Genomic DNA, 21,408 nt, shown 5'->3' with positions numbered 1-21,408 from the left:
GAAATGCAATTATATTAAATTGCAGAAGTCTGTACAGGTTTATTTTTCAAACAGTCTAGCCAGAATTCAACTAAATAATACGATGGCTAAGTTATTGTTAATTAAAATTAACAGAGATGCAAAAATTAACAATAATTTTGAAGTCTAAGGAATGATAGAACTGCTTTAGATACATTTTGAAACTGTCTTTGTTATTACTGATGTGTAACTGGGTCACGGTAAGTTTTCTGCTACAAAAAACTATACAGCTACTATATTCCTCAGCCTACCATACATTTAAGACCTACCTTTGCGGAGGCAGCAATTTCCTTTATTCCCTTGGCAGCAACATCTTTTATGATTGGTGTAATGAGACCTCGGTCTGTTGCCACAGCAATAGAAATGTCAATGGACTGCAGCTGCCTGCAGGCTTCTCCATCCCAGGTTGCATTCACATCTGGCATTTGCTAGGGGGGGAGAGAGACAGAGAGTGTAAAAAGAGGCAGCTCTAAAAGAAAAATGGTGCAATCAGAGAAAGGAAAAATGTTTAAAACACATAGCTACATACAGACATTCACCAAATTAATCAGTTTTATCACAGACTGCTGTCTGTAAATGAAGGCAAAGGAACAGGCTACATCTGTCATCAAGACTGCCACAAGCAAGAACGAAAAAGAAAAAAAATCACTGTGAGGGTCTAAGAATAGATGTACATGATTAGTTTGCATTCATTTTATATAAACTTACTTTGTCAAAAGCCATGAATGTATGCTCCAGGAACTAAAAGTGGCAAGGCAGTCAGAAAGCTTTTTGGTGCTGCTGGAAAAAACATAACAAAAGCCTACAAATTCCTTCAGGAGTAACTGATACTACCTTATGGATGCTCAGCATGCAAACTACAAAGCAGTGTCATATCGCAGTTCATTGACTTAAAAAGCATGGAAACGGACATCATACTATACCCATGTGTTGTTTTCCACTCATGTCTCAAGCATGACTCAACAAAGGAAGCTACAAATACAATATAATGCAGGTACACTGTTATTCAAATGAGGTTCTCCTAAAATGCATCCGATTTTTTTTTGTGTGTGTGCGTGGACTCAATTAAAATTAAGATAATGTTTACTGATAATTTCAATGAGGTTTTGAGTTTACCATATAAAGCTGAAACGGCTCAGAGGGAAAAATAAAAAACCCAACATGTAAGTAAAGTCTCAGGCAACTGGTCACAAATACTGTGAAGGTCCTATTTCCAGTAAATCCAAGATTAGTATTTAGTGACCTTATTGAAATTAGGAATTAGGAAGTTAAGTTCATAGTGAAGAAAGTATTCCAGAAAAAAAGTACTGCAGGAACACATTATCTCTATCTAAACTATCTCCTCTTACTCTCTCTAAGCTAACTACATTACTCCTAGAAGAAGCAATGTAACATTACTCTCGGTTCCTATTCTTCAAAACCAGAATGTACATTAAAAAAAAAAAGATGGTAGTACTACTCTGTGCAAGTTAAATAAACTTCAGGATGATAACTTCCTTCTCCAAGTGGTAGAGGAACCAACGAGAAGAGGTGCTTTGCTGGACCTTGTTCTCACCAACAATGAAGGGCTGGTGGGGAACGTGACGCTCAAGGACAGCCTTGGCTGCAGCGATCATGAAATGGTAGAATTCAAGATACTTAGAGAAGCAAGGAGGGTGCATAGCAGGCTCACTACCCTGGATTTCAGGAGAGCAGACTTTGGCCTCTTCAGGGATCTCCTCGCTAGAGTACAATGGGACGAGGCCCCGGAGGGAAGAGGAGCACAAGAAAGCTGGTTAATATTCAAGGATCACCTCCTCCAAGCTCAGGAGCGGTGCATCCCAACAAAGAGAAAGTCAGGTAGGAACACCAGGAGGCCTGCATGGATGAACAAGGAGCTCCTGGACCAACTAGGACACAAAAAGAAGGCCCACAGGGGCTGGAAGCAAGGACAGGTAGCCTGGGAAGAATACAGAGCGATTGTCTGAGCAACCAGAGATCAGGTTAGGAAAGCTAAAGCCCTGATAGAGTTAAATCTGACCAGGGACATCAAGGGCAACAAGAAAAACTTCTATAGATACGTCAGTGATAAAAGGAGGTCTAGGGAAAACGTAGGCCCTCTCCGGAAGGAAACAGGGGACCTGGCTACACAGGATATGGAGAAGGCTGAGGTACTCAATGACTTCTTTGCCTCAGTCTTCACTGGCAAGAGATCCAGCCGCACAGCCCAAGTCACAGAAGGCAAAGGCAGGGACTGGGAGAATGAAGAACCGCCCACTGTAGGAGAAGATCAGGTCCGAGACCATGTTAAGAACCTGAAGGTGGACAAGTTCGTGGGACCAGTCGAGGTGCATCCGCGGGTCCTGAGGGAATTAGCAGATGAAGTTGCTAAGCCACTATCCATCATATTTCAGAAGTCATGGCAATCTGGTGAAGTTCCCAATGACTGGAAAAAGGGAAACATAGCCCCCATCTTTAAAAAGGGGAAAAAAGAAGACCCAGGGAACTACAAGCCAGTCAGTCTCACCTCTGTGCCCGGCAAGATCATGGAGCAGATCCTCCTGGCGACTATGCTAAGGCACACAGAAAACAAGGAGGTGATTGGTGACAGTCAACATGGTTTCACTAAGGGCAAATCCTGCCTGACTAATTTGGTGGCCTTCTATGATGAGGTTACAGCATTGATGGATAGGGGAAGAGCAACTGACATTGTCTACCTGGACTTATCCAAAGCATTTGATACCGTCCCAAATGACATCCTTATCTCTGAACTGTAAAGACATGGTTTTGATGGATGGACCACTCAGTGGATAAGGAATTGGCTGGATGGTCGCTCTCAAAGAGTTGTGGTCAACGGTTCAACGTCCACGTGGAGGCCTGTGACAAGTGGTGTTCCTCAGGGTCAGTACTGGGACCAGTGCTATTTAACATCTTTGTTGGAGACATGGACAGTGGGATTGAGTGCACCCTCAGCAAGGTTACTGATGACACCAAGTTATGTGGTGTTGTGGACACGCTGGAGGAAAGGGATGCCATCCAGAGGGACTTTGACAGGCTGGAGGGATGGGCCTGTGAGAACCTCATGAAGTTCAAAAAGGCCAAGTGCAAGGTCCTGCACGTGGGTCGGGGCAATCCCAAGCACAAGTACAGGCAGGGCGGAGAATGGATTGAGAGCAGCCCTGAGGAAAAGGACTTGGGAGTGCTGGCTGATGAGAAGCTCAACATGAGCCAGCAATGTGCGCTGGCAGCCCAGAAAGCCAACCATATCCTGGGCTGTATCAAAAGGAGCGTGGCCAGCAGGTCGAGGGAGGTGATTCTGCCCCTCTACTCTGCTCTCATGAGACCCCACCTGGAATACTGTGTTCAGCTCTGGAGTCCCCAACACAAGAAGGACATGGAGCTACTGGAACGAGTCCAGAGGAGGGCCACGAAGGTCATCTGAGGGCTGGAGCACCTCTGCTATGAAGACAGGCTGAGAGAGTTGGGGCTGTTCAGCCCGGAGAAGAGAAGGCTCCGGGGTGATCTTATAGCAGCTTTCCAGTACCTAAAGGGGGCCTACAGGAAAGCTGGAGAGGGACTTTTTACAAGGGCGTGTAGTGATAGGACGAGGGGCAATGGATTCAAACTGAAAGAGGGGAGATTTAGATTAGATATAAGGAAGAAATTTTTTACATTGAGGTTGGTGAGGCACTGGAACAGGTTGCCCAGAGTTGTGGCTGTCCCATCCCTGGAGGTGTTCAAGGCCAGGTTAGATGAGGCTTTGGGCAAGCTGGTGTAGTGGAGGATTTCCCTGCCCATGGCAGGGGGGTTGGAACTGGATGATCTTTGAGGTCCCTTCCAACCCTAACCATTCTATGATTCTATGATTCTCTTGAGGTGTTCGCCCCACCAATCACAAACTGTCAAACCAGTCACTGTCAGTTCATTCAAGTCAAAAGAGCATGTCTTGCATTGTTCAGAAAGAAAATATTAAGAAAATATGATTCGAACAGTGCCCAGAAAAAAGTAAAAAAAAACTGCCTTGAATTTAAGCTTGTGAACACTACTGAATTTCAGGGTGGGGAGGTGCATGTGGAGGTGAGTTTTCTTTTTTAGACTAGTAGTCCACGTATTTTCCTGAAATAGTGACATAAAGTAGTTGAGACATGAGCTTGATCATGAACAAATTTATTTCCTGGTATACCGAGTTAAATCTGTTTTGATTCTTCTAAATTTATTATTTTAGTAGTCAAACAATGCTACCATAGATTTGTAACAAAGCAATAGAGAGGACAGAACAGTTTAATGATTACTTCCATATAAACACAATATTAATGTCTTATAAAAAAACAAACAAAAAAATCCAGAAAACAAAACATCTCAATTTCTTCAAAACAAAAGTACAAGAACTCCAGCTTCTTAGAATCATACCTGGGACATGAACTCATTTATAACCAAAGATACACTGATGTTACAAAGCTGTATGCCTTATCATTTACTAGATTTGTCTATTGAATTTCCTTGAAGAAAGTTAAAAGTGACGTACTACAGATTACTTTCTCATGTTTGCAGCATACAACTATCTAATCCTTAAGTTCAAGATAAAATTCTGTATGTCAAAATAAAGTGTCAGCCAAAAATATGATGAAAAAGAAAACAAAAATAATCACAGACTAAATATGTTTATGTGTATATCAGAAAGAGAAATCATATTTACAGAATTCATTGGTTAGGTCATTGCGTGACGGTAGGTAAGGAAATCTTTTAAATAATGGCAACAAAAAAAAAGTACATTGAATGCTTGTATTCAAGTCAGTCTTTCACATATAGATGAACTGTAAACTAGGATTATATCCCATTATCTTTCTTGACTGGTCTTTTTATGTGTAGAAGATAAAAACACAAAACCTAATCTTTCATTCCTCTCTCTGTCTCCTGTTCCTTTCAGCTGCTCTCTGGTGCAGAAATTTGTTATCCCATGCTCCCAAGTAGTAACGCACAGTAATTTTTGGATGTCACCATTTCCTCGCATAAAGTCTCATTAGGCCACAGAAAGAAACTTCTTGCTACGTTCACATCTAACAAACGCATAGCAATCACATTCAGCTCCTCCTCTGTTCCTGGTATGAATAACTTGAGAAGTTTTTGCCAGCCTATCCAATGCCCAGCATTTCTCTCAGGCACTTGCTCATGAAACTGCCTAGAATTCTGTCCATTTTCTGTTGAAATCTATAGCTCTTGCAATTATACATTAATACTTAGATCACGTTTGGCTAGAAATTTCTCAAGTCCATTCCAGTGCAGTGTTCTCACTTAATTCCAAACATCCACGGGAATAGTTCCCCAACTTAAGTGTAACTTCCTCCTTCAGTTTTTGAAGAGTTAAAATAATCCTCGCTAATGAGAAAAATGGTTTTCACTCCCTTTCTGATGTTTTTATATTATTGTGAGGTAATGCAACTAGTCTGGATCCTTGTTCTTGTTTATTTTGTGTGTTTGTAGCTTTCAGAACACACTGTTCAAGCGATGCAATGACAACAGCAAAGTTTCACTTTTCTAGGCGTTTACCATATAGCTAGACAGTGTGATCACTGCACAATCAAAAAGGCATAGGTAACGAATCCATGGCAATACCACGGTCCAAAATCTGCATTCATTCATTGTCACACGTAAGTACACAGCCTTGATGACAAAGACAAACTTCACTGTTTGAAGATCAAGCATGTGTCCCCCTTAATTATACTTCTACATGACTGAGATCTTTTCCAGTTGTCGATCACTAGAAGACACTATTTCTTCCTGAACCTTAAAAATACTGGCCTTCGGACTGCTCAGAGCTCCCACCTATGACTTATTCTAAAATTAAGTGCAAAATGAATTTAAACCAAAACCACTCCACATCTAAGTGAAACCATCAGTTTTTTCTTTTCACAAGTTTGGAAATAAGAATAATTTCACATTATGTTTTTCAAGTGATTATATTTGAGACATTCTGGACTAAGAGGAGACAGTTCCAAAGCGTGGGAGTTCTCCTAAACAAGGGTCTCTGAAACGTTTGGGTTTCAAAAATTAAATAGCACTGGGAGTGTTTTCCAGCAGAGCAATCAACACAAATTGGAAGGCAATGTATCCAGTTCTTGTCAGAGAACACACAAATAGCTTATGGAACCTGTGAAGCCTCTGTAGTCTGGCATGGAATAAGTAGACCCTAATGAAATTTAAGATCTTAACTTCAGGATGTACTGCAATCGTTTAAAGCTTACATTGACAAAGAGAACTATGACAATTCTTAGCAAGGATCGGGTGCCTGAGGAATTTTTAATTCAAAGCAGAGGTCACTGAATATGCCATCAGAATACACCTGACGTAATACACAAGATTGGTATAAGACTTGGATAAATATTTATTTAAAACTGTAAGAGAAAATAAGATACAACAGCAAAGAAGATTTATCTTGCCAATTGTTTTAGCCTGCTGACAAAGCATCTACCATTATCTGCAGATGATAATTGTAGTAAGTAGATCTTTCTCATTTTTACAGTCCACAACATAGACAGGGTAGAGAATTTTAGCTGAAGAGCTTAAAAAAACCTGACGAAGTGATAAAGAACTACAAGCTTTCCTATGATCATGTTCATATCTCTACAGGACCACAAAATACTTCTCGTCTCCTTGGCAGTTTACTAAAAACCATATTTTTTTCAAGTCAATTATTCACTTACCTTCAGAGTAACTGCAGTTGCCTTGATAATGAAATCATTTACAGATACTTTAATGTCATCTGCAAAAAGAAAAAAAAAAAACCACAAACACATAAAAACAATCATGGCTCGTAAGATTTGTTTATCTGCGTTCGTGTGATAACAAGATTCCAGTGATTCAGCAGATCTGCTTCTTCGAAACATTGCCAGAAAGTGCCTCATTTTCAAACTACAATCATAAAAGTAATAAAACTTTTCTCCCCCTTGGGACAAAAGGAGTATCACCAAGGAAAAGTCTCCTGAGCAGAGACATTCTTGCTAGCTGTTACTAGAAGGTCAAAAAAGCTGCAAACTTGAGTATTACTACTCATTCTTATAAGTAACAGCCCATATGTGTTTTATGTTTTACATATTTATTGTCGACATAGAAATCCATTCTAGGAGCTAAATATACAGAGACAATATTGGAAACTACTATTCTTAATGTACTATAACGCGTTAACTAGGATAATTGCAAAGATCAGCTTTTATTCAGCTTCCAGTGACCTTTGTGGCTGTACAACGTAAGAATTAGCAAGGTGAAGGCATCTGTCAATCCTTGAAATGGACTAACAATACATTCTAAAGCAGGCTGAGAAATAATATGAATGTGACAGTTGTCACATTGAAAACAAAGCTACGCACAAAACAGGGCAGCATTAGCTAGGGGCAGATAAAATAACCTTGAGAGGACTGGATTTTTTCAATACGAGCCTAAGAAACACTGTGTAACACTTAGTACAATTGTTTTCTTTCCTCAAAAGCTTAGGAGAAAGGAGGGATGGAAACAATGCTTATAATTGCTCTGTATTATTTTTTTCAAAGTTTTAGGAGACCGAAAGTACTAACTAAAATCAGGACTGGCAGCAGAAGCGAAGACTATACATACAATGAGACTGTGCTACAGTTGGTACAAGATTATCCTGAAGATGCATGATATTTGCACTATATTAAACACGTCATTGCTCTGCTACCATCATCACTGCTGTCAGCTGAACGGATCAAGAAGCAAAACTACCTCATTTTCGAGTCTGGTTTATGGCGTGTAATATACATACCTTTAGAAATGCTTTTGTAAAGGGAAAATTATTTACCGATAATTATATTAAGTGAAATCTTCTTAAGTGATCATAAATTTGGAAGGATGAACCAAGTGTCCACTTACCACATAACTGACCTACCACATTTGCCATGAATAGCCATCTATGTAGAAGAAGACAGCAAGCATTCTAATGCAACACAATGGAATTTGCAAGTGCTACGTTTCATTGACAGAATTTCACATCAGACAAACTGGTATCTAAGTTATCAAATATATTTTGGTATTTTGTATTTTGATGTATATATTACATTACTAATCCTTGGCAAAAATGTCACTGTCTGCTAGGAGGGGCAGGAATACATACTACAGTTAAATGAAGTATGTCAGATAATATTTACCCTCAATCATTGATGTTTACAGTAGAGATAATTGCTATAATTTATCCCCAAAACAAACTGGCTTGCAGTAGGGAATGCTACATAAAACTTCCACATTATGTCTCATCATGTAGTAGAAAGCACCATCATTTCCATCAGGGGAAAAAAAAATAAAAATCTACTAGGACCATCTATGTAATTGCATTTTATGCAAAAACAAATGACTCTTTCCCATCCCTACATTTAAAAAAAAATACTCATTAGGAACCCACAGCTGCAGAGGAGATGGGAAAAACCAAGAGAGCATTCCTAAGACAATTTTTTGCTTCCTTTCTTATGACCTACTCCTTTTTAAAGAAAATATCAACACCATAAAATGTCTTTGACGTTAACTTGTGAAAAACGTATCATCAAAACAAAAGACAGGTAAACAGCACCAAGAACGTTTTGGTCAAATCACTGAAAGATTTCATCATAATTTACCTCAACTAATTGTGGATCATCACTCAAAGCTACAGTAATATAAATACTACTTTAAGACTATCAATTCACAATATGTCACTGGGCAGAAGTATTTATGTGACTTTGGAGTCTACATTTCATTGACTTAAAATTGACAGTTGTCTCCTGAGTGACAGAAAACCATATTTTGCTCTCTACCAAATTATTTATTACAGAGAAATTATTTAATGCACATTGTGCAATGAACACATTATATCTAAGGCACACAAAAATGTATATCTCCTCAGGACACAGAGAAATGTCAACTCTTACTTCTCTTAGCATTTGTAGAAGTGCCTTATCAATGAAATATTCACACCCATTCATTTTCCAAAGTTCAGCATCCAGTTCTTTTCTTTCAAGAACTGAAAAAGGATGTGACATCAGGACGTATATTCAAAAACTGCAAACTTTTTTCTTATTTCTCATTGCTAGCTAGAAAAAAAAAATTAAAAATCAACCACCATCTTCCTTTCTTCTCTTATTTGACATCACTCCAAACTCAATCTTCTACCTCTAGGATGCTCAAATACATTTCAAGTTCAAAAGCTCACCTGAAACACTATTTGGACTCATTTCTGTGAAACCATCATGTTTTCCTTCAGATTCGCTTTAATTTATTTCAATTACCAGTAAAGCTTCAAATGAAAAAAAAGTTTTATTTTTACAAATCATATTAAAATACTGTATTTCCAATTATGTATCAAAGAAAAAACCTGATGTAAAAAAACCCAAACACGTGATACATATTGTTTCCAGGCTTTAATTTAACAGACCTCAAAAACTGACTGTGGGACCCATCAAATTCACTCTCCCAACTCCAGAACTACACATAGAAAGCTCTCTGAGCTTACACCTTTTTTTTCCTTTAGTCTTATTTCCTCCTCATTCCTATTTCCAAGAAATGCAGCCTTCAAACATACAGCAATATGTTGTAACAACTCATATTTCCTTCCCTGTCAATCTTTCAAGCTCTCTGCCTTGTCAGCTTGAATTAGGTTCTTTATCCTTTTAAAAGTTTTGTTAAACATAGCCCTACTTAGTACCTAGAAAACTTTAATGTAAAAAGGTCCTTTTACTCTTTCATGACTTTTCAAAGTCATTACTATATTTTGCTTTGAAAGTAATAACTGATTGATGATAACTAAAGTCTCAAAACTAACATAAATGCTGAAGGCAATTTAGAATTCTAAATGGTTGATTTTTCCTTAGTATTACTATCATATGCAGCCTCTAAAAAAACTGTTCAGTAAAAAGCTATGACTCAAGTTGAATGAATGTGCAATAACTGACGATTAACAATTTCTCTTTCTACAGCCTAACAATCCTTGTGATTTGGGGCCAGTTTTCTTGACTAGTGCTCAGACTCCTCTAACTGGCTCCTCTAACAGATTTCGTATCAGGCTATGAGGTGTATGCGTGGATGTCTTCTTCAGCAAATAGAACTTCACTACTTGCTCATATAGCCTGAAGAGTGTGGAAAATGAGATTTCATATTATGGAATGAATGGTGAATGAAAATCAAACTTATAAAGTGGCAAAGATTAATCTGTGTGCCTGGAATAGTATCCAAGCTTTGTAGATATTCAAAAGTCAAGTTTTGTAAACAAATACATGATTCTTCCACCGCATAATTAACTAAACCTACCAAAAGAAAAAGTGATAAATTTGATTTCCCAATTTGATTTGAAAAGGGATCTCTCCTCCAAAAGAATGAAAATTATTTTTAAAAATCTACGCCTGATTAGTTCAGCTGCAATTGATAAAACAGACATCATCTGATCTCAACCGATCTCCTGCAGATAAAACGCAACAGATGTCATGTAATTTTAGGTAGAGATAAGATATTGCCAATTCAATAAACAACACTGCTAACCTCAGACATTAGAAATAAATATTCTTCTTTGTGAAGAACATTCCACATTTTATAGAAACTTAAGACCAGAAGAATCACTTACAGACATTGTGGTCAATCATACTACATTATCTCAACTAATTTATCCAGTGCTGCCTTAAAACCATGGATTTTCTGAGAAGACTACTCTTCCTGTCCAGCTGCAGCTGAACCTCATTTCTCAATGTATTAGAATTAGTTAGAGCTCCAGGGACAAGCAGGAAATTGAAGGCAGGTATTGCCCCCACTCAGGCCTGTCTCACTTCCCCTCGGCTACTGTTTCCTACTTTGCAAGATCGCCTCAATAGTGCTTGTATAGTTGTTTTACAGGTTTGATGCAAAAATGTAGAAGTGGACTGAGACAGCTCAAAATAACTTGAGTTATTGGGGTGAAGTCACTTCTGCAATGAAGACAGGCTGAGAGAGTTGGGTTGTTCAGCCTGGAGAAGAGAAGGCTCTGGGGTGATCTTATTGCAGCCTTCCAGTACCTAAAGGGGGCCTATGGAAAAGCTGGAGAGGGACTTTTTACAAGGACATGTAGTGATAGGACAAGGGGCAATGGCTTTAAACTGAAAGAAGGGAGATTTAGATTAGATATAAGGAAGACATTTTCACTCAGAGGGTGGTGAGGCACTGGAACAGGTTACCCAGAGATGTTGTAGATGCCCTCCCATCCCTGGAAGTGTTCAAGGCCACGCTGGATGAGGCTTTGAGCAACCTGATGTAGTGGAGGGTGTCCCTGCCCACGGCAGGGGGGTTGGAACTAGATGATCTTTGAGGTCCCTTCCAACCCAACCCATTCTATGATTCTACGATTCTATGATTCTAAGTTTTGGCATCAGAGGGAATGAAGATACTAGAGGCAGAAACATGCAGCACAGGCTTTCAACTGTTTAATCCAGCTTTTCTGTGAAGAAAAGTATCTCCAAAAATCTATAACCTCTGCAAGTAGCTCAGGAGATAAGTGAAGATGGAAGATGTGACTGAGAAAGGAGTGAATTCATTCATCCATCCATTTTTAACACAACTTACCAGATTGGTGACAGAGATATAACCTTGCCAAGAAAAATACAGTCTTGTAGTGCCACTATTCAACAGTTCTCTCTGATACTATTTCATTACAATCCTTTAAATTCTTGTTCAAGATGAGTATTTAACGGAAATGAGCCTCATAAGTGTGATGGAAAAAAGAAACATTACATTACAAAATAAATTTTTCCTCAGCTTCAATATTTCTGAGTCAAAACATACAATTTTTTTTTACATATTTCTGACACTGGTATTTATAAACAGATTGCACTGTGTTGGTGTCCTTTTTACAGAATATTAAACCAGCTACCAAATTATTGAAAAAAAAAAAAAAGCAGAGGAAAAATGCTAGTAACTGCAGGCAATTGAAAGAACTGACCTAATATAAAACAATGCTTTCCTACAGTTTCCACAGGTTTTGGTTTAATACCTTCATGAACTATGAAACTGGAGCCACTTCCTGTAGACAACATTAAAACCAGTAAATTGACCAAATATTTCTAAATACAATAAGATTTATTTAAATTAAGAAGATTATGATGTTACAGTAATAAAAAAATTTCATTCAGGTTTTCTACCCAACTAAATAGAAGTCCTTAAACAAAGACACTAAGCAAACACCACTTTTGTGATATTTTGCATGAAAATGAAGTACTTGCCTGAACAGTGTTCTATTGAAAAATCCTCGCTTTTTTAAACGCATATCATATATACTTTGTTGAACTGAGATTTGGGAAAGAAGATTCTAGCCAGCATAGTTAATTCTGAAACTATTAAAACGTCCTATTGCACAGAACACTTAGCTGATTTTATCAAAAACGTGAGCAGTTTTAGCAAAAACATAGCAATCTGATTATGACTTTAAACTTCAAGAGTTTTTTCTAAGTCAGTCACTTCAGTGAATACAAGTTGAAACAAAAGGGAAAATTTAATTTCTTAATCTTATACATAAACATTTCTGTATAAATAAGACACAGTGGACATTATGAAAATAGGCATTTTACACACACATATATATATTAAGATTTATAGCTTTTAATTCAACTCTTTGTCTCTCTATATATACCTTAAAATTATCCAGCTTTCTGTGGGAAAGATTTGTATTCCAACAGCTTAACATAGTTTTAAGCATATACATAAATTTCAGTGAAAGATAACCCTGCCTCATTCACATTAATACCATTACTTTGCCTTCATGAGGAATTTACCATGCATTGGCTAACATGTGCTTAAAAACTCATTTTCTTCCCTCACCATGGATAAAGCCATTCTCATCCAGAGTGTGAGAGGCTGCATTAGCTTTCCTTTTCCAGCAAATTCAACAATGACGCCAGCAAAACTAAAATTTAACACTGTGCGTAGAAGAACAGAGCATAAGTGTATTTTAATTTGAAGCTTCCCCTATTATCTTTCACATGAATAATTTCAGATTTTAGCCACCAAGAAGCTAAACATTGCTCCATCTGGATGGAAGGAAACAAAAACCTACTGGAGAATGCATAGTTCAGTCCTGTGTTAAATTGCAGTTGTCTACAGAGTGTTGTGTTAGTTGGCAAAGTAATGCCTCTGTCTTCCTGTATCTTGGTAAGTTGCCCAATTCAATGATCACAGGGAACTACAGCTTGAGTCCAACATACAGAACACCAAAAAAACATTATTTGAATGCAGTGTTCTGCCTATACAAAAATCTACACCACCTGGGCAAAATTATGTAAACAAGACAAACTATGCATTAGTACCACATGCTATAATAAATCAGTTTAATCACTAACCTTTGGTCAATTCTTTTCTTAATTTCAAAATGGCATCAATGTCACACTCAGCAGCAGCATATGCATGAGGTATAGTAGTTTTAGACTCCGTTAATCTCTTAGCAATAACTCTTCGGATGTTGCTAGCTGGAATTTCTGTGAATGTGCCCTGGAAGAAATCATATGCTGCATATTAAACATCAAGAGAGTTTAACATACTTCCCCTTTGCTGAAACAGGACTCCAGCAGTGATGCGTTATCATCAGTGACTCCTGTTCATTCAAATATCCCCTAGATACAAAAAGCGATACATTCCAAGGACTGAAATTAATACAAGTAAGACCATTCCAGTCTATTCCACTTAACTTGGATCAACACAACAGGTTTCACAGAATAAAGATAGTTTCACTTCACAGTATAGAATTAATCCTACTAGTCTATGCTTGGGACTGCACATGGGTCGGGGCAATCCCAAGCACAAGTACAGGCTGGGTGGAGAATGGACTGAGAGCAGCCCTGAGGAAAAGGACCTGGAAGTGCTGGTGGATGAGAAGCTCAACATGAGCCAGCAATGTGCACTGGCAGCCCAGAAAGCCAGCCGTATCCTGGGCTGCATCAAAGGAAGTATGGCCAGCAGGTCGAGGGAGGTGATTCTGCCCCTCTGCTCTGCTCTCATGAGACCCCACCTGGAATACTGTGTTCAGCTCTGGAGTCCCCAACACAAGAAGGACATGGAGCTCTTGGTGCAGGTCCAGAGGAGGCCACAAAGATGATCCGAGGGCTGGAACACCTCTGCTATGGAGACAGGCTGAGAGAGTTGGGGCTGTTCAGCCTGGAGAAGAGAAGGCTCCGGGGTGATCTTATAGCAGCCTTCCAGTACCTAAAGGGGGCCTACAAGAAAGCTGGAGAGGGACTTTTCACAAGGGCGTGTAGTGATAGGACAAGGGGCAATGGATTTAAACTCAAACAGGGGAGATTTAGATTGGATATAAAAAAGAAATTTTTCACTCTGAGGGTGGTGAGGCACTGGAACAGGTTGCCCAGAGAAATTGTGGCTGCCCCATCCCTGGAAGTGTTCAACGCCAGGTTGGATGAGGCTTTCAGCAACCTGGTGTAGTGGAGGGTGTCCCTGTCCATGGAAGGGGTTTTGGACCAATTTGAGGTCCCTTCCAACCCTAACCATTCTGTGATTCTATGATTCTAGCATACTGCTTCAAAGAAAGTATTTCCAAATATTTAGGCATTAATTCTCAGTATATAATTACTTTATATATTTTAATTAATTATTTCATATATTTAAAATTTTGGTTTAATTCAGGCATTAATTCCCAGTATAGAAGCACCGTTTCATCTGCCACACCTGGCATATTGCTCGGAATATGCTTCGTTCCATTTAAATTATAACAGAATATTTCCTCAGCAAGCTACTGCATTTTCAGTTCCCTGAGTGGTTGCTTAAAACAAGCTTTACTGTGTATCTTTTTTGTTATTCTTCTCTCTCCTTTCAGATATATTCCGTAATGTTTCAATGTAGAAGTTTTCCCAGTTTCTTCATAGAAGAAAGTCAACTTTCAGGGAAACTCTCGAAACACCCCTCGGTGACGGGCAAAGTCATGGAACAGGTTATCTTGAGTGCTATTAATGAGCACATACAGGTTAACCGGGTGATCAGGCCCAGTCAACATGGGTTTATGAAAGGCAGGTCTTGCCAATCAAACCTGATCACCTTCTATGACAGGGTGACCCGCCTGGTTGACGAGGGAAGGGCTGTGGATGTAGTTTTCCTGGACCTCAGTAAAGCCTTTGATACAGTTTCTCATAGTGTTCTGGTGGAGAAACTGGTAACTGCTGGCCTGGATAGGCACACCCTCCTTTGGGTTAAAAACTGGCTGGATGGCCGGGCCCAAAGAGTGGTGGTAAATGGGGCTAAATCCGGCTGGAGGCCGGTCACCAGTGGGGTTCCCCAGGGCTCAGTGCTGGGTCCAGTTCTGTTTAACATCTTTATCAATGACCTGGATGAGGGGATTGAATGTACCCTCAGTAAATTTGCGGACGACACCAAGCTGGGAGGCTGTGTTGATCTGCTTGAGGGTAGGGAGGCCCTTCAGAGGGATTTGAACAGACTGGATCGTTGGGCTGAGGCCAATGGCATGAGCTTTAATAAGGCCAAGTGCAGAGTCCTTCACTTGGGGTATAAAAACCCCAAGCATCGCTATAGGCTCGGGGAGGAGTGGCTGGAGAGCTGCCTGGTGGAAAAGGACCTGGGGGTGTTGGTTGACTACCGGCTTGATATGAGCCAGCAGTGTGCCCAGGTGGCCAAAAAGGCCAATGGGATACTGGCGTGTATCAAGAATAGTGTGACCAGCAGGAGCAGGGAGGTGATCCTGCCCCTGTACTCGGCACTGGTGAGGCCGCACCTGGAATATTGTGTCCAGTTTTGGGCCCCTCGCTTTAAGAGAGATATTGAGCTCCTGGAGCGAGTCCAAAGAAGGGCGACTAAACTGATCAAGGGGCTGGAAAATAAAACTTATGAGGAGCGGCTGAGGGAGTTGGGGCTGTTTAGCCTGGAGAAGAGGAGGCTGAGGGGAGACCTGATTACGGCCTATAAATACTTGAGAAAATATGGTGGGGAGTTAGGGGAAGGGCTCTTTACATTAGTGATGGGAGATAGAACAAGAGGAAATGGGCATAAGCTTAGTCAGGGGAGATTCAGGTTGGATGTTAGGAAGTATTTCTTCTCTGAAAGGGTTGTCAGCCACTGGAATAGGCTGCCCAGGGAAGTGGTTGAGTCCCCATCCCTGGATGTGTTTAAGAATAGGGTGGATGAGCTACTTGAGGATATGGTTTAATGGGGATTAGGGATGGTTGGACTCGATGATCTCTAAGGTCTTTTCCAACCTAGAAATCTATGAATCTATGAATCAGTGACTAGAAAATAAGTGATTCTGTAAAATGTTATTTTCTATACCTAAATTATAGCATGTATACTACATACTGAGTAGTACTCAACATACAACAAGTTGCAGTATGTACAATCTGGTGCAATCACAGAAACATTTTTTTCTGTAATGCGAAAGCATCTAAGCTTGAGCTTTCTGTGCTTTGTTTGGTTCTTTGTACAATGCAAAAGAGCACAGCATTTTCTGAATATTATCAATTGTCAGCACACTGTAAACTTCAGCCTGTAAAGATACTGAAGCCAGAAAGGTTTTCCCCCCTATTTTTCACAAAAGCTTTTCCATTTCTACTAATGTGCATTTCAGCACAGGAATTTCTTCTTTAAAAAATATTTTCTGGTATTTCTAACATTTCAAATTAACATAGTAACTGTATTTAAGTGCTAGAGTTTGCAAAATTATTCTTCAAAGTAACCACTAAGCCCTTAACTTCCTTGCTTCTTGACAACTCATCAATAGACATTTACATATATTGCAGGAAAGAAAACAAACGAAGTACAGTAAAAATAAATCAGGATTCAAGTTTCTGCGAGTTGGAAATACACACTGACATACTGATCCTGCAGGCATTGAGGGAAAGGGGTGTACGGTTGATTTCCAAACTAGTGGCATCTTCCTGTTTGGGGACTGAAATAAAACTGCTGCCTCTCTGACTGTCCTGCCTGCAATGTAAATTTTTTCATGGCTTCAGTTTGCAAGTTACACAAAGTAATGTGTAGACCATAATTTCAAGAGCTCTGCAGTTTGAATTACACTGCTTTAGAATCACTCAAATATAGTAAAAACTGCACGACTGGGCTTGGCATTCGGGTGGCCTTAGTTTCCTTCATCTCTCCAGTTCTGGAAATCTCATATAACTGCTTAGCCATGGCAATACTTAGCTGTAGCAATGCTGAGGACTTAGCAGAAACGTTACCAGTGCAGCAGGTTGTCCAGGTGTGGAAACTGGTGGAACTGTTGGCCTTGGATAAGCAGAAGTCACAGCTGTCGCTTGTGAAGCAGAAGGCACTGCAGTAGGCTGGGGAGGAGCTGGAGAAACCACAGGTTTCAATTCACTGGGTTTGCCCTTCTGCTTCTCTTGTAGAAGTTTGAGAGCATCTCTGGTGAGTAAACAGAGTGAAATACTGACAACAAAGAAACTATTTCAAAAACTCACAAAGTGTTACTATTCCCTTTATTTTATTAGCCACTTCTGTGCATTCACATTTATGTTGTCAACTCAAATATTAAGACAGTGATTACTATTAACTGATACAAATTTTGTGTCTCTTTTGTGATAACTTTTTAGTAAATGCTTATTAACTTCTGTGAATAAAAGGGCTTGAATACGCAGTAATAGAGAACATCTGTGTTAGAGAAACATAACATTCATCAACACTAATAATTTGTGAATTGCACTAACAATCGTTTTAAATAAGTATCAGAATACACTTACTCAAGCTATAAAGTCTCAAATAAAAGTTTTCATCTGTTGTATTTGTAATCATTTGAATTTAATGTAATTAATTGGTGCTCACAGTACATTTATCATTCATTTTGCTGTACCTTTCTGACATAAATATGCACAAACAGGTGCAGATAGCATACAAGTCCATACCTCATAAGCAATTTGAAAGATAACATCACACTGAAGAACCAAAGCCAAAAATTGAGTAACATCTAACAGTCCCGGGTGTGGTTGAACCTCGTCTACTCTACAAACACTCTCCCAGGGTCTTTATACTGATACAGCTACCACCACAAAACCTCCTCTTGTGGGCACAGTATGACAGACATAAGCAAACTCCCATCTTTAGGCTATAATACTACATCTGCCCTAGGTGCATTGTATTTATGAAGCAGCATGCTAAAGATTAGCACCTAAGAGGCTCAACAGAAAAGACTGCATTTACACCACCACTGCCAACTGCAAGGGAAATAAGCTATAGTAAAATTTCTGGTTTGCAGTTGTAACCACACCGATACCAGCGACTTCCTAGAAGACTTGTATCCATCAGATCTCCTCTCTTTATGCTCCAGATCTGGTAACAGAATTCGGTATCATATACCCTAGATAAATCTCTATCACTTCATGAAGACATCACCACAGCATGTATACGAAAGTTTATGTACACAAAGGTTTATTACATAAACTGGCAGGGGAAATTAAAAATAAATGTAAAAATCAGGCTACTTACAACTACACCATGGCTTCAAAACTAAATACTAATAAATACTAAACAACAAAACTATCTAATTTTGTTAGATTTCTGCTTGAGTGAGAGTCTATTCTTGAGTGAGAGTCAATAGTTGGTGTGTTATTAAATCTTTGTAGAAAGGACAAAATCTCAGAAAAACATTACGCGTTCTTAGTTCTTCTTAACAAAGAATGCACTCCAGAAACAAGAACTCAAAACTGAAAAGCTCTGTATGTTCTTTTACTGATTGCTGACTTGCAAATAAAAAAAATGATTGAGCTCAGGATATAAATTTGTCATTAATAAAGTTGTTACTTGTTTTCCCAAATTAACATTAGCCAAAATTTGCTTTTAAAAAAAAGTTTAGTATTTAACATAACAACTATTTCAGCAAACAAATCAGATTTCATTGAATGAAAATCATCCCCTAGCATTACAATTTGAGACAAAAACATAACTGCATAACACAATGCAACTTTCCTAGTTAACACATTAGAAGCTGCCAAAAATTACTTCAGAGTATTAACCTGGCACTCATAAGACAGACCATCTGCTCATTATATTCCACAATACATAAAATAAAGCTTTTATAGCTTCTTTTAAATATATATATCTATTAAAGCTAAGGAAATACATTAAAATTACTTCCATATATTAGCAAATGACAAAAACTAGATGGTCCTACCTATCATAGCCAAGTCAAAGTGTTTTAATAATTTTAGTGGCTTTTAGTGTGTTAAGTGAAAAACATATTGTCAAAATTGAGCTTATTTTTAGATTAGAAAATTTCATGCAGGAGTTTTTGAAACTCGTGTGAGTATGAGCCCTAAATATATATAAAAAATATACACATACAAATCTTGTTTTATACATATTTGTAGGTTTATATTATATAAATATTTGTTACACATACATGTAAAAATAATTTCCCCCCCCAACAATTCCACATGATTTAACTGATTAAGAAAAATAAGTACAGCAATGTTATGACTGTCACAGGTGAAGATTGTGAGCCTGTATATAAGCAGAGTTGGAGGAGGCACCAAGGCAAATCAAATTAAACAGATGTTCAGTACAAGTCAGGCAAATAGATATTTTATTAGAACTGGAAAAGGAAGGCTTGGATACATCTTTCCAACTACTCTATAAATCTTTATCAACACAGGATACTAATGGAGAAAAATGAGAGAGAGGTAACAAATATGAAAGAGAGCAGTCTGCTCCCCAGAAGATACCAGAGCACGGTAAATGTTTATTAAACAATAATATGCCTTAACAAACTGTTAGTATTAGAAGTATGCAGATTCTGGCAACTTTGTTACACTTCAGTTTACCATTACTACCGAAGTATATAGTCTTTGCACTTCATGTTAGCCAAAACCCAAAGAATGGTGAAAGCAAATGGGGTATTTTATGCCCGAACTATACTGTGCTTGAAATGGGCAAGTTACAGGTCATACACGTTCCTAAAAATCACTAAGGATCCAATGGTGCAACAAGAGATGCACAAATTGACACTAGCTTCCTCTGATGGCAGTTATTGTTACTCAATTGTCCCAATCCCCTTTCATCTGAACATCCGATTACTCAGTTCCTAGAAGATTTCCTGGAAGAAGGAAAAAGGCGAGCAGAGAATGTTACACATCAGAAATTTCTAGATATCAGAATCACTGCACTATCAACATTATAGAAGGAACTCATTCCTCCAGAATGGCAGCTAACAAATTGCACACAGCATAGATCTTGCTATAACTTTGCACTCAATTCATATACATGAAATCACTCTCTGGAAAACCAGCACCACATGTGTGCTTTGTGCCTTGTCTGCAAGCCAGAAATGCTAATGACTGAGCCGCTCTGAGATCCTAAATCACACTAACTCAGTGATAGCTGGTAGGAAGGTACTGATAAGAGGAACATGGGTACAGAGAAACACAAGTATTATTGGTAACTAGCCCTGCCACCTTTTTATTGTTGCATTTATAAATCCCTAGATCAATAGTAAGTAGGATGAGAAGGGGCAGAAGTAGTCTTAAACAAACAACAATTTTAACATAGCTCTCTCAAATATAGTGTCTGAGCTGATGACTAGCAATATGGTACAATCTTTGACCGAAGTTGTGAGTTACTTTGTACTGATACATCAATTTGCTAGTATCTTTCTGAAGAAAGCAAAGGATGTTGCTTAAAAATTAAAAAAAAAAAGCTGCCATTCCATAAAACAAAAACAAGGAGCCAACAATAATTCAGCCTTGCAAAGATACATAAGAGAAATGAAGTATCAACCTAGGAGTAGATTATGACAGAGAAAGCTAATAAGTGAAAGCTCCTCCTGTTGCTGTTAGAAGTTTTACAGTGAATTGAATTTAAAGATAGAAAGTTGGGGGAAAAGAATCTTGCTTGCTTATATAACTCACTATCTTTGTTTGTTGTGATGTGGTGAGCATGAGCTCTGTTCAACAAGGAAACACGAGTTAAAAGTGAAAAGTGAATTCGCAACACTCTCTTAAAGAATCAATCCCCAGCCTACTTGCACAAGAGACCATGAGTCACTCAGCTATAAAGCATGGCATGTATTTAAACAGTAATCTCAAGTTAGCAAAAGAAATATTTCCCTGAATATCTGTAGAAGCTGCCTACAAAGATCTGCAAACATTGCATTTCAAACCGAACCCAACAGGAGAGCCCGTAGGCGTCTGAAAGATTAACACCATTTTGAAAGAATGGTTAAAAAAAAACAGATAATTTGTATCTTAAAATGACATTTCTAAGTCAAATCTTTTGTATCAAAGAAAGCAGTTTTGAAAAAAGATTTTGTTAGGTAATTCTCATAGCTACAGAAAAATCTTTGCTACATCTCCATGACAACTAGGGAATGTTAATTAGGCAGCTCAAAGCCTTAAAGGGTTTCCACCTGCCGTAGCCTAGTAACACATCATAAGCTACCATCACACTTACATAATT

The 21,408-nt window shown here is 38.6% G+C and overlaps 1 protein-coding gene across 3 annotated transcripts in view; it reads right to left on the bottom strand.

The window, feature by feature from the left end:
• The window catches only part of PDHX (pyruvate dehydrogenase complex component X), a 66,897-nt gene that overhangs the window by 11,667 nt on the left and 33,822 nt on the right, over positions 1-21,408 (bottom strand). For all 3 annotated transcript variants that reach the window (XM_086613141.1, XM_086613142.1, XM_086613140.1), the window contains 4 exons: positions 17,184-17,367; positions 13,332-13,479; positions 6,699-6,757; positions 288-446 (listed from right to left, as the gene is read on the bottom strand). In XM_086613141.1, coding sequence (XP_086469267.1) covers positions 288-446; positions 6,699-6,757; positions 13,332-13,479; positions 17,184-17,367 — 550 coding nt within the window. The remainder of the gene's footprint in view (positions 1-287; positions 447-6,698; positions 6,758-13,331; positions 13,480-17,183; positions 17,368-21,408) is intronic.

Source organism: Tauraco erythrolophus, chromosome 6 (genome assembly GCF_009769465.1).
Source record: "Tauraco erythrolophus isolate bTauEry1 chromosome 6, bTauEry1.pri, whole genome shotgun sequence".
In the NCBI taxonomy this organism is placed as follows: Eukaryota; Metazoa; Chordata; class Aves; order Musophagiformes; family Musophagidae; genus Tauraco; species Tauraco erythrolophus.
The sequence above is the reverse complement of the archived record's forward strand: the minus strand, read 5'-3'. Positions and strand labels throughout refer to the sequence as shown.